The sequence below is a fragment of the Rhinatrema bivittatum genome, chromosome 2 (assembly GCF_901001135.1).
Source record: "Rhinatrema bivittatum chromosome 2, aRhiBiv1.1, whole genome shotgun sequence".
Lineage (NCBI taxonomy): Eukaryota > Metazoa > Chordata > Amphibia > Gymnophiona > Rhinatrematidae > Rhinatrema > Rhinatrema bivittatum.
Window position 1 is genome coordinate 55,882,551 of NC_042616.1, and position 13,079 is coordinate 55,895,629.

Consider the following 13,079-nt stretch of genomic DNA (forward strand, 5'->3'; position numbering starts at 1 on the left):
CAACCTGGAATAAATCCAGCCTGATCTGAATGAATAATGTGGGCTATAAAGCAGTTCAATCTATCTGCTAATATTTTAGCAAGAATTTTTAAATCCAAGTTAATCATAGAAATAGGCAGATAGGATGCACATAATGCTGGGTCACGGCCTGGTTTAGCTATGATTGTGATGTTAGCCAGGTTAGAGGTAGGAAGAAGCGAGCCTCCTTCGTGGATATAGTTAAAATGTTTTTGTAGGTGGGAGACAATATGCGGGCCAAAGGTTTTGTAAAATTTGGCGGTGAGGCCATCGGGGCCTGGGGCCTTGCCTACTTTCAAATTTTTTTATGACCCCCTAGTATCTCAGAGGTTGATATGTTAGCATTTAGAATATTTCTCATATCCTAGGATAAGCGAGGGAGGGGGGATTGACTGGAGATATGTCTCTATGGTTAACTGAGGAATTTGTGTCTCGGCCTTGTAAAGATTTTGATAGAATTTAAGAAATTGTTGTGTAATGGTGGAGTTGGAGGATTCAGTTTGGCCCTTATTTTTGATTTTAAGAATATGGTTCTGAAACGTTACTTTTTTAAATTTGTGGGTGAGGAGTTTGCCGGCTCTGTTTCCCCCCTCGAAATGTATCTGGCGGGTCAAAGAAAGCGAGTGTGCAATATGGTCCAGTTGCAGTCTCTGGAGGTCTTCTCTGGCTCTAGTGAGTCCGGTAAGTATTTTAGGTGAGTTGCTATGCATATGTTGATGTGATAGTAGTGAAATTTGATCTCGTAACTTAGAGCGAGCAGCCTCCCTTTTCTTTTTTAAATATGAAGATTGGGAGATTAAGTGACCCCTAATGTATGATTTAAAACATTCCCACACCACAATCGGAGATTGGACAGACTCTGCATTGATTGGACAGACTCGGCATTGATTTGAAAGAAATCTGAGATGACTTTTGCCAGATCTTTTAGTATATTGAGGATCATGCAAGAGAGAGTCATTAAGTCTCCAAAATCGGCAGCCCTGATCTTTATTAGAACAGCAGAGATCTCTATGAATGGGAGCATGATTGGACCATGTTATAATGCTTATTTCGGCTTTCTGTAACAAATGATATAGAGATTTATCCACCATCAGATAGTCAATTCTGGAGTAAGAGTCATGGGCTGCTGAATAATAAGAGTAGGAACGTGAGCAGGGATATTTTACTCTAAGTATCTACTAGGTGGAAATCTGCCATAAGAGCCTTTAGAGCATGTGTATGAGATAAAGCGGTAGATGAATAGCCTTTGGAAGTATCTAGTGTCTGTGAAAGCACAACATTGAAATCACTTCCCATAATGAGCATTAGAGATGTGAATCGGAACCAGAATCGGATCCGATTTCAGTTCCGATTCACATCTCTATAGATGTGAATCGGAACCAGAATCGGATCCGATTTCAGTTCCGATTCACATCTCTAATGAGCATGCCTGAATTATATTGGAGCAGAAGCTGATGAATTTCTTTAAAGAAACCAGCTTGTTCCTTTATTGGGGGCATATATATTAAGCAGAGTATATTCAGTCTCATTAATCTTGACTTGCAATAATAAATATCAACCCCTAGGGTACAGTTTACATAAAGTGCATTCCACTACCAGGCTGGTGGCAAACAAGATTCCCACATCTGTATATTTAGCAGTTTTATTATTGGCAGAATAATATTGTGGGGTGAATTTGGATGATTTCATAAGAGACTCATATCTCCGTGAGAGATGAGTTTCCTGTAAGAAAATTATCTAAGGGGTAAGCACATTAAGTTCTCAAAAAAGAAGAGACCTTTTCTGAGGAGAATTCAGCCCCTTAGTGTTTATGGAGACTATTCTCAATTTAGCCATATTGGTGAGTGAACAGAGGCAGGGAATGGTAGTGATCGCGATCTTATATGCCACAAGCCACCTCCTTCCTGCCCGTACGGCTCCGGCAACATATTTCTTCCGGGGCCGCGCGGGCAGGAAGGAGGCGGCGCACCTGCTCTTCCTCTTTTCTGCCCGCGTGGCTCCGGCAACATTTTTCTTCCGGGGCCGCGTGGACAGAAAGGAGGCGGAGCATCTGCTCTTCCTGCTTTCTGCCCGCGCGGCTCCGGCAACATTTTTCTTCCGGGGCCGCGTGGGCAGGAAGGAGGAGGAGCACCTGCGTGACATTTTTCTTCGGGCCGTGGTGACGTAAGCTCCACCACGGCCCCGCCGATCTTCCTGCTGTGCGTCTCCGGCACACAGCACAGCGATACTTTACTACTCAGCCGCCAGTGGGATGAGGTCCACCAGCGGCCGCATTGGCTCCCACTTGCCGGTGTGTCACGTGCACCGGGCTTGCGCGACACACCGGCACACTGCAGGCGACACACTAAAGTGTCGCGACACACACTTTGGAAAGCTCTGCCCTAAACACTAATACATTTCCTATTGGGAAAACAGAATAAGCCAAGCTGCTATAGAGCCCCACACAGAAATAATTGTAAAGCTATACTAAAAATGTTACAAATCAGCTGCTGAACAGAATAATATCCAACAATTAAAAACTCATAAAAATTATTAAAACATGTCCAATTATCAATAAAATATTTGAAAACAGCAGACATCGCAAAATACCTAATAATTAAAATGGCAGTCAATCAAGAAAAATAAATTTAAAAAGCCACCTTTACTTACCCTCTCCAGCAACTCTCCTACTCTTTTTCGTTCCAGGCCAATAGCACTCACCAGAAGCAGCAAGGGCTGCTGAAGCTCTGTCCTCACAGTCCTCTTCCTTAACTAACATACACACATGCATCCATTTTCACACACACACTCACCCATGCATCCGTTCACAGACACAAGCTCTCACCAAAAACTTCTTCTTCCTTCACTGCAGGGATGGGCTCCAGTTCCACTGCGGCTTTACTCCGGTGGGCCTGCTTTTTTCGCCGCCATGGGAATTGGCTCCCGTGATGGCCTCTGTCGGGGTCGGCTTTCCTCTTTGCCGCCACGGTCCCATGGCGGCCTTGTTTCATCTGAGTTGGATACCGCTATTTCTCCCACCCCCGGGCTAGGCGATGCCTGCCTCACCGGCCAATCAAAGGCTTCCTCCCTTCTTCCTACTCCCACTGGCAGGTAGAAGGGAGGAGGCTTCTGATTGGCCTGCGCGGGGGGGCAGGCAGAATGAAGGAGGCTTCCCATTGGGCAGTGGAGGTAGGAAGAAAGGAGGCTTCCAATTGGCCCACAGGGGCTGGAAAAAGGGAGAAGAAGAGTACAACGGGGCAGTGGGACACCGGGAGATGTGACACACCTACTGGTGTTTGGCGACACACTGGTTGAGAAGCGCTGCTTTAGAGAACATGCTGGTGCTAGCTGGCCAGGAGAAAGCAACACTACCAAAAGCAGGTGAATACTAATCCTGCTACCAGGTTACTCAGATGAATATACCAGTGCTGGCATAGTGGGACAGCATCGGGCCCAGAAAGAAGTGCACAGATAAGCTCTGGGGTTCTGAGACTGACCCCTCTTCAAATTTTTATAGTAGGGACTGGAGCTGGTTTTGATTCCGCTGGCTATAGCGGATAACAATTGATTTAATACTGAGTAATTGTCCCAATGTTATATTTTAGATTTAATGTGAATTGCTAAGACACTGTTTGACTTATAATATTATTTCTTGTCTTTTTTACAGTATGTTCAAGCAGATGCTCCTACCAATAAAACCTTGGCTGGCCTGGTAGTTCAGCTGCTTCAGTTTCAAGAAGATGCTTTTGGAAAACAAGTGATCAGCCCAGCTTTCACCAAACTTCCTGTAAGTAAAGGTTTTATTAGGTAAAGGAATTATTAGAAAGGGAATGGTGAATAAAACGGAGAATGTCATAATTTCTCTGTATCTCTCAATGGCGAGACTGCACCTTGAATACTGTGTGCAATTTTGTTAGCTGCACCTCAAATAAAAGATACAGCTGCACTGGAGAAGGTACAGAAAGGATGACCAAAATGATAAAGGGCTTGAAGAAGAGACTGCTGAGGGGGGATATGATAGAGACCTATAAAATCATGAAGGCACTTGAATGGGTAAATTTGAATCAGTTATTTACTCTTTCAGATAATACAAGGACTATGGGGCATTCCATGAAATTAGCAAACAAGGACTAGGAGGCAATCCATGAAATTAGCAAGTAGCACATTTTAAAACAAATTGGAGAAAATTTGTTTTCACTCAATGCACAATTAAGCTCTGGAATTCCTTGCCAGCGGAAGTGGTTATAGCAGTTGGTGTAGCTGGGTTTAAAAAAAGGTTTAGCTAAGTTCCTGGGGGAGAAGTCCATAAACTGCTATAATAATGTTGACTTGGGCAATAGCCATTGCTTAATTCTGGCTTTAGAAACATGGGATCTGTTTAATGTTTGGGTACTTGCTAGGTACTTCTAACCTGAATTGGCCACTGTTAGAAAAAGGATGCTGGGCTTGATACACTCTCTATCTGACCCAGTAAGGCAACCTCTTAATGTTCTTGTATTTCACTCTTATTTCCTCTTTCTTTGTTTCATCAACTTACAAATGAGGGTGTGTTACTGCTCCAGAATGTTAGAAATTAATCTTTGCTCCTTTCCTTGTGTTCTTACCTGGTTTTTTCTTTTCTTTTTCTCCAGAAAATTATTGGAGGTAGATGAACATTATTCTATCTGAATGTGTAGAAAGCAAGGTTAACTGGTGGAAGGAGTGTGTTGTGGTTCATTGAAATAAGAATACTTAAAACCACTAGCTGTAGAGAAGCTTTTTATTAAATGGTATAAAATAATTTAAATCTTAGATATTGAATAATAAGGCACATTATGGTGAAGCAGGGTGCCATGCAAGGCAGCAGCATAAATTCCCTCAAATGATTTTACTAATGAAAAAACATTATATAGAAATTCAGCTGTATATTTCCAACCCCAAACTAGGTTACATAATTGTCAAAATTTCTATGGTTGGCTTTCTATTATAAACAAAATATCTGAATGGCCATATGGTAACTTAATTCTTATCTCACATGTACAAATTTTCTTGTAATGAGCCAGCATTAACAACCCTGTGTTTGTTTTAAGAATATTTTCTATAATCTTAGATGGAATGTCAATTGATCTAGTCTCTACAACCTTGTAGCTCATCCTTATCTAGCTTACAGTTGTAGCATAGATGTCATGTACAATGTTATACTTGTTAGCAATTATAAAGGCTGCTTATGAAAAATAAAAAAAAAATAGAACAGTAATAATAACTTCTTGTGTGACATCACTAACTCAAATCCAAAGGTGAATAAACCAAACCTGATGTGAAAACAAACATTCCCCTTTTGAAACATAAACAGATATCTGATATATTCAAGATCTATATGAACATCACATGAAGATGTGAGAGCCTTTGTTTACATCTGCACTTTGATACAGACTGACAATTGAGTTTGTCCACATAGACTACATCCATATTATAATCATTAGTCATCAAGAATTATTTACCTAGCTGAGCACCTAGCTCGGTTTGAGTGGCCAGCTTAGCAAAGTACTTTTCACAGCGTCCGAGGTAGGCGCTTCCCTGGGTGGACAGATACATGGCCAGAAGAGCAGTAAGATTGTTGTGAATTAGAATCATTGAAAATATTTGCCATGTTTTTTTGCAGCACAGTTATTTGAAATATTAAAAATACTTTCCAGGGTCATACTTTCACTTAATAGGGAAACCCACTCGCTCACTTTTATGCGCGGATTATCTGCGCAAGTTTTGAGCGTGGATGCGGCCGCTTTATTACATAGGCCCTTAACCAAGCTTAGGTATGCACATTTTTCCGTATGTATGCGTATTTCTGTGCGCAAATCATTTGCATAATTTGTTTTGTACATCCCGCAGAAGCGGCAGCTTCAGCTGTGCGTGGTGATCAAAACCCGCGCTCATATCGAGCACCTGTTTTTCTGCGGGTCTTATTACATCAGCCCTATAGAGAGTGACTTCTTGTAAGATATCTCTCCTTATCCTGGATAACATTTTGAATTCTTCCTCGTTTGTACTCTAGGATGGGCCTTGACAAATATTTCTTTGGATCTGGGAGCCAGCCAAAAAACTTGGGAGCCAGTGGCTGAGCTCTCTCAACCTCCATATATTGCCACCAAAGTTTAAGAGCCAGTGGAGGAGGGGGGGAGAGAGAGGCTGCAGGCTCTCCGTTTTGTGGTTTCTAGGGGCACTACGCAAACCAAGAGTCACACAGTTCTTAGAAATACACCTACACATCAGTCACACAGAATACTGGTATCATTAGTCAGCCCAGGACAGGCAGAGCTAACAAGCTAATGAGTTTATTAACAAGGAGTGGGAACAGGGAATAGAAAAAAATTCAAATTGCAAGCAGTAACAGGTAAAATAACTAACAAGGATTAAACAGATAATTTAGCAACTTTTTTTTTTTTTTACTGTTCTTAATAGTGCCTGGGGAACTTCAGAAAGTTGCAGCAGGGTCTCGACACAGCAGTCTGTCCTCCCAAGCAAGACTAGAGAATTCTAGCATCTTCAGGGCTAATTATCTGAAGGGACAATCTGTGCACTAAAATAGTAACTTTCAAACAGCTGCCTGGGCATACATGTACGTGTGTATGCCGGCTTGCACACGTACATGTATGGCTATTTTATAACATATGCCGTATGATATAAAATCAGCTGTATGTGTGTACATGTGTGCAATTTTATATGCGCGCAAATGCCGGTTCTGTTGCGTAAAGGGGGGGGGGTGTTTATTAGATAACATGTGCTGATGCAATAGCCCTTATTCCCAGTTTGCTGTCAGTTCACAGATCGGATTTCCTAAACCCCCTGTTATTTAGCTTCCCATTTACCCCCCCCCCCTTTTTTTTTTATCCCTACCTTAAAACCTTGCTGACTCACCTAGTTTATTTTTTTAATTTTAATACACGCCATCCATAGCTGAAATAAAATCAGGTGACACATACTTGTGCTCCTAAATACTTACACGCATGTTTCAGAGTAACTTCCTGGAATGACCACGCCACGCCCCTTTTTAAAAAAGTTTTTGATTTGTGCACGTACTGGCCAGGAGGTATTGAAGAATGAGGGCGCAGTCTTCTGGCCTTCTTCTGTGCGGACTCAACTACCATGGACTGATGGGGTAGTTGTGGCTTTTGGAATCCAGGAATATGTTGTATCAGATAAGTTGCATCTGATCTCTTATTCAGTGGCTGGACAGTACAAGGATGCTCCCAGAGATGATGCTGGAGATCACTAGCACTTCGTGGACAGGGATAGTCTTAACTTCTTTCAGAGCATCAACAAATTGGAGAACTTCCAATGTTTTATGGCGTGTGTCCTCCTCTGTAATCAGGTCAAAGGGGATTGTCTCTGACATCTCCCTTACAAAATTAGCAAAGGAGAGGTCTTCTGGGGGAGATTTTCTTCTTTCCTCCGGAGATAGTTCTGATAAGATATCCTCCGTGGATGTGTCTGTGTCATCATCTTCCCATGTATCAGAAATGGTCTCTAGCCAAGATTCTGAAGGAGGGAAGAAGGTTGGTACTGTAGGACGTGTTGGCACCGATGGATCCTTCGATGGCTTTGATGGAAGATGTGGTGGCACCAAAGGCATCGAGGGGAAAATGTGGACATCTCGGTCCCAAGATCCCTGATGGACCAGGAATTGGTTCTGGCATTGGTGGAATCGGTGTTGAAAGTGGACTGGAGACCGTGCCTTCGTCTTCTGAGGACCCCAGAATGGGAATCGGGGATTTCAGAGGCTTTGCAGGTTGCTTTGGCATCTGTGGCCCTGGTTGTGTAGGAAGGGCACCGATGAGTGTACCCAATTGGGTTAGCAACGATGCAAATATCGATGGCTCCAGTGTCCGGTATGGGGACCGGCATCGATGGCTGTAAGTCTTGGAGAGCATTGAGCACTACCTGGCGGATAAAACTGTTCAGTTCCTCCCTGAAAGCTGATGTAGATACTGCAGCTACAGGGGGAGGCAGGCTAGGCGCTACTGGCACCTCCACAGGAACTTGTGGGGGCGCAGTACCCAGCACCGATATCGGTGGGGATCGCCTTGGTTTCTCGGGTGGAGAGGGTGTTAAAGGCTCCTCTACCTGTGTCCTCTTCGCAATCGGCTCGATAGCCATAGAGACTGATGTGGTGTCTGTGCCGGCACCAGGAGTAGACTTGCATTGGTGCCGGTGTCGGTGCTTCCCTCTGTGCTCAGTCCGGTCTTTCTCCGGCACTGAGGAAGACTATATACGGATGACCTGGATGGAGTCTGTGATGGGCAGTCACCGCTGCCCTGGTGCTCCCAGCAAGGTTTGATGACCAGTTTCTTCTATGCTCCTGCCGGTGACGATTGGGTGGACGTCGATGGCGTCAGCTTGATTTTAAACAGGGTCTCCATCTTGTCACAGTGAGCCCGCCTACTCTTCGGCGTCATCTGGGCACAACTTGGGCAGTGAGAAACGTTGTGTGATGAGCAGAGGCACAGCACACAGACATCATGTGGGTCGGTAATCGACATGTACGAGGGCACTCCGGACATTTTCAGAAACCTGTTGCCATGATGGCAGAGGTTGAGGCCCAAAAATGTTCGATGGTCTGCGGACACGGGAAAAAAAAGAGGTGAGCAGGAACTGACCGGAGACTGTGATTCTTTACTCACCAAGCGATGAAAACGCTGTTGCGATGGGAGACCCCCCTATGACGGAACTTTTTTAAAGAAGTAATCTTCAAGTTTTTTTCCATGAGGAAAATTTTTTGTGAGTTCTCACAGAGCTCCTAACCGAGAGGCAAACTGCAGCATGGAAAAAAAGAGACTGAAGGGAGACCCCTGTGGCTACAGGGCATGCTCAGTGTGCCACTCAAAAGTTCTAGAAACTTTGACAGAAACGTTTTCCGTGATAGGGCTCCATCCAGTGATGTCACCCACATGTGAGGACTACCATCCTGCTTGACCTGGGAGAATACTGGATTCACTGCCTCTAAAACAGGGACATTGATACCTGAGGGGGATACAGAAGGCAAGCCCAAATCTCAGAGAGAAGTAGACTACCATTACTACTTGCTCAATAAGGACTGGCATAGTATCTTCGGACACCTCTGAAACAATTGCACAAACAGCCCAAATTGCAAGCCAAGGGTCTGTGGCACTTTGCCGGAAGACTGTTGATGGCAGCAATGCCTGCAGGGCTGTCGTTTTAAGCAGCCTCGCAGGCCAAAGATGAGAATGCCAGAGATAAGGGTTGGAGATTGCTGGCACCTTCATGATACTCGCGTCTGATGCTGAAGGTGGCTCAGTCAGTGGGCTCAGGAACGCAGCAGGAGTAAAGTGTAGTGTGATCCAACACCGTATTCTTCCCTTTCCTCAGAAAGGATATAGATCCCTCACCATCTTGACCACTTTAAGGCTGGAATCAAGTGTCCCATATTGAAGACATCCCATCTCCAACAGTCAGAAGTAGCAGAAAACTCTTAGATGCAGTAGTACCTAATCTGCCAAATACAATAGCCCCCAGCATTCAAGAAACTACTGATAAATGGAATTCAGTCATTACTTCCTCATTAGATTCAATCGCTCCATTAAAAACAATAAACATACATTCAAGCAAAACCAAACCCAACGCCCCCTGGTATACTAAAGCATTACACTCATTAAAATCTTCACTTAGAAAAAAACCCCGGAAACAAAAAATGCCTACTATTCCATTCTACGTCAATATAATAAAAATATAAACCTAGCAAAAAAATCCTATTATGCAAACCAAATATCCAAAGCAAATGGAAATCCTAATATATTATTCAATATAGTGAAAACCTTAACAACCACTCAGAAAGTCCCACTAAGTTCGACACTGTCTTATGTAATAAAATCGCTAACTATTTTAAAACTAAAGTTACAGATATTTCAAATCAACTCTCTAAATACCCACTACAGTCATATAAAGATACTGAATCCACCTGCAAATGGTCAGAATTTAATTTGGTCACAGAAAATACTATACAAACCATCATTAGAAAACAAAACCCCTCTAATTCCCCTAGTAACCCCTGCTCTGGTGCTTTCTTCAAAGCATTAGGCCCACATGCTAGCAATTTCCTAGTGCAATTAGTGAACCAATCTTTAGAAACTGGCTCCTTCTCATCTTCTCTCAAAAAAACCTCCATACTACCCATCCTAAAAAATAAATCTAAGGAAGACTTTGACCTCAGTAACTTCAGACCCATTGCCACATTAACTTCCCTAGCCAAGTTAATTGAATCAGCAGTACTATCCCAACTATCAGACTATTTATCAGACAATGACATATTACACACAAGTCAACATGGATTTCGTAAAGGTCACTCCACTGAAACCCTTCTTTTAACCTCCTTTGACTCTATATTTCGGGCTTTTGACTCTTATACGGATCACATCATTGTTTTCTTAGATATATCAGCAGCATTCGATACCATTGATCACCAAATTCTTATTTCCATTCTTAAATCTATAGGTATCACAGGCACTGTATTACAATGGTTCATCTCATTTCCAACTGACCGTATTCAACAAGTCAATATAAATAACTACTCCTCCGATCCATACTCCATTGCATCAGGTGTTCCACAGGGTTCTTCTTTATCTCCTATTCTTTTCAATATCTATTTGTTACCTCTCTGCCACATACTAGCCTCATTAAACATAAAATTCAAAATCTATGCTGACGATATACAGTTCATGGTACCATATAACACTTCCTGGACCCATACTCTATCTTTAGTAACATTATATCTCTCAACCATTGACACCTGGCTCTCTCATAATTGCTTGAAATTAAATCCAAAAAAAACAGAAATAGTTCACCTCTCATCAATCACCGATTCATCTATAGGCCCCCCTCCTCAACTCATATTCAACGGAATAACCATTCCCATATCAAAATCTGCAAAAAACCTAGGCATAACCATCAATACAGATCTCTCATTAAAACAACACATATCCATGCTAACTAGGAATTCTTTCTACAAACTTCAACTCTTAAAACGGTTACGTCCTTTACTTTTTTTTTTTTTCCACGACTTTCGAACCATTCTTCAATCACTTATCTTCTCTGAACTGGATTATTGTAATTCTCTATACATAGGTCTTCCAGAAAACACACTTCACTCACTTCAGTTAATCCAAAATGCAGCAGCACGTATCCTAACAAATTCTTCAAAAAAAAATCACATTACCCCAATACTTCAATCATTACATTGGTTACCAGTTAAATACAGAATACAGTATAAAATTATATCCATTATACACTCTCATTTACACTCCCAATTCGGTCACACTATGTTCCATTCTCCGAATTTACAAACCAACTAGGCATTTAAGGTCACTGGACAAAAATCTTCTCGACATTCCTTCACCTCGACAAGCCCGCCTCGATATTACTAGAAAAAGAGCCTTCTCAGTCATAGGCCCCATTTTGTGGAATTCACTACCGGACTCCATCAGATCTATATCTAACTCCAAACAATTCAAAAAATCTTTAAAAACTCATTTATTTCGAATTGCATTTCATATACCACCCACCAAATAATTACATCACACTCCCAGAAATACATACATATTTAGTTTGGCACCCGATTCCTCTCCGCTTGACTACTGACTTGTTTTAGGTTACCTATTTTTATTTTTAACAATTTTTTTTATTTTATATTAATGAAATTTTTGTAATTTTATATTTTCCATAAGCTATTTTACTCTTAATTAATCCTTAATTTATTTTTAATTCCATTTTATTTGATATCTGTAAACCGTTTTGATTAAACATTGTTTGTAAAGACTATAGAAATACTTTTAAATAAATAAAAAAAATAAGAGCACCCAGAAATAAGGGATCCACTTAAAAATTACCTGCTCTCACTGCTCATTCAAGAGCTGCATGTAGTCATGCCCCAGAATTAAGGGTCACCAGTTTCTCTCTCCTGTACAGCCTCCCCATTGAGACATTAACCCCTTCTGAAGAGGCAATCGCCCCCTGTCCACTGGATCAGTTCTCTCCTCTTTCGCTTGTCCAGTCAATTCCCTACAACTGTCCAGCCAGTGGAGTACTTTAGCATCCCAAATGTTGCCAAGGATAAAAGTCTTCCTTGCTGTGGACAAGATATAGGAAGAGCGCAAGGAAAAATCCAAAAAGATGCTGTGCAAGTGAGACTATAGAAATCTACAGCTTCACAAGCCTAATTTAGCCTCAAAAAGACCCTCTGGGAATCTTCATTTGTGTAACAAAAGGAGAGCCATTTTCTGCAGGCTGTTCCCTCCCTGACTCGGCTATTAGAAAGGGCAAGAGAGAAGAATTTTGCCTTTGGCAGAATGTTGACCCACTGTAGTTTGCAACCACCTGCCTGGTGCCTGCCTACTCGCAAGCCAGGCAGCAAGCACCTCTGACACGCTGAACCACTATTACTCCCTCTTTTTACAACCATACCAGAAAGTAGCAGAGAGGAGGGAGAGGGGAGAGTGAACATCTCAAATCACCTTGACCAAGCACTCTGTGCAAAGAGCTCCTGGCTCTCAGGGAACGAGTCCGATCTCTGGAGGCTAGAGTAGCAGACTTGGTGGAGCTGTGGCGGAGAGGTATATTGATAAGACCTTCAGGGACATAGTAGTTAAGTCCCAAATCCAGTCTGGTAGCCCGAGTGCTGCCTTGGATCAGAAAGGTCTCCCAGTAGGAGAACATCACCCTGGTGTAGCAGGAAGTGATCCTGTAGCAAGGACCTACTCGCCAGGTGATGTATTGTCCTCTCGCACTGAGGACAAGTCTCCTAGGGCTACTGCCCAGGAGGGAAGGGTTAGGCTGGCCATCATGGTTGGTAATTCAATTATTAGAAATGCAGATAGCAGGGTGGCTGGTGGACATGAGGACCGCCTGGTAACTTGCCTGTCTGGTGCGAAGGTGGCAGACCTTGCGTGTCACCTAGATAGGATTTTAGACAATGCTGGGGAGGAGCCAGTTGTCGTGGTACATGTGGGCACCAACGACATAGGAAAATGAGGGAGAGAGGTTCTGGAAGCCAAATATAGGATTTTAGGTAGGAAGGTGAAATCTAGAACCTCCAG

General features: G+C 42.7%; 1 protein-coding gene across 3 annotated transcripts in view; it reads left to right on the forward strand.

The window, feature by feature from the left end:
* SMARCC1 (SWI/SNF related, matrix associated, actin dependent regulator of chromatin subfamily c member 1) overlaps positions 1 to 13,079 on the forward strand; it is a 557,827-nt gene that overhangs the window by 13,735 nt on the left and 531,013 nt on the right. For all 3 annotated transcript variants that reach the window (XM_029588188.1, XM_029588187.1, XM_029588189.1), the window contains exon 2: positions 3,665 to 3,784. In XM_029588188.1, the coding sequence (XP_029444048.1) occupies positions 3,665 to 3,784 (120 nt within the window). The remainder of the gene's footprint in view (positions 1 to 3,664; positions 3,785 to 13,079) is intronic.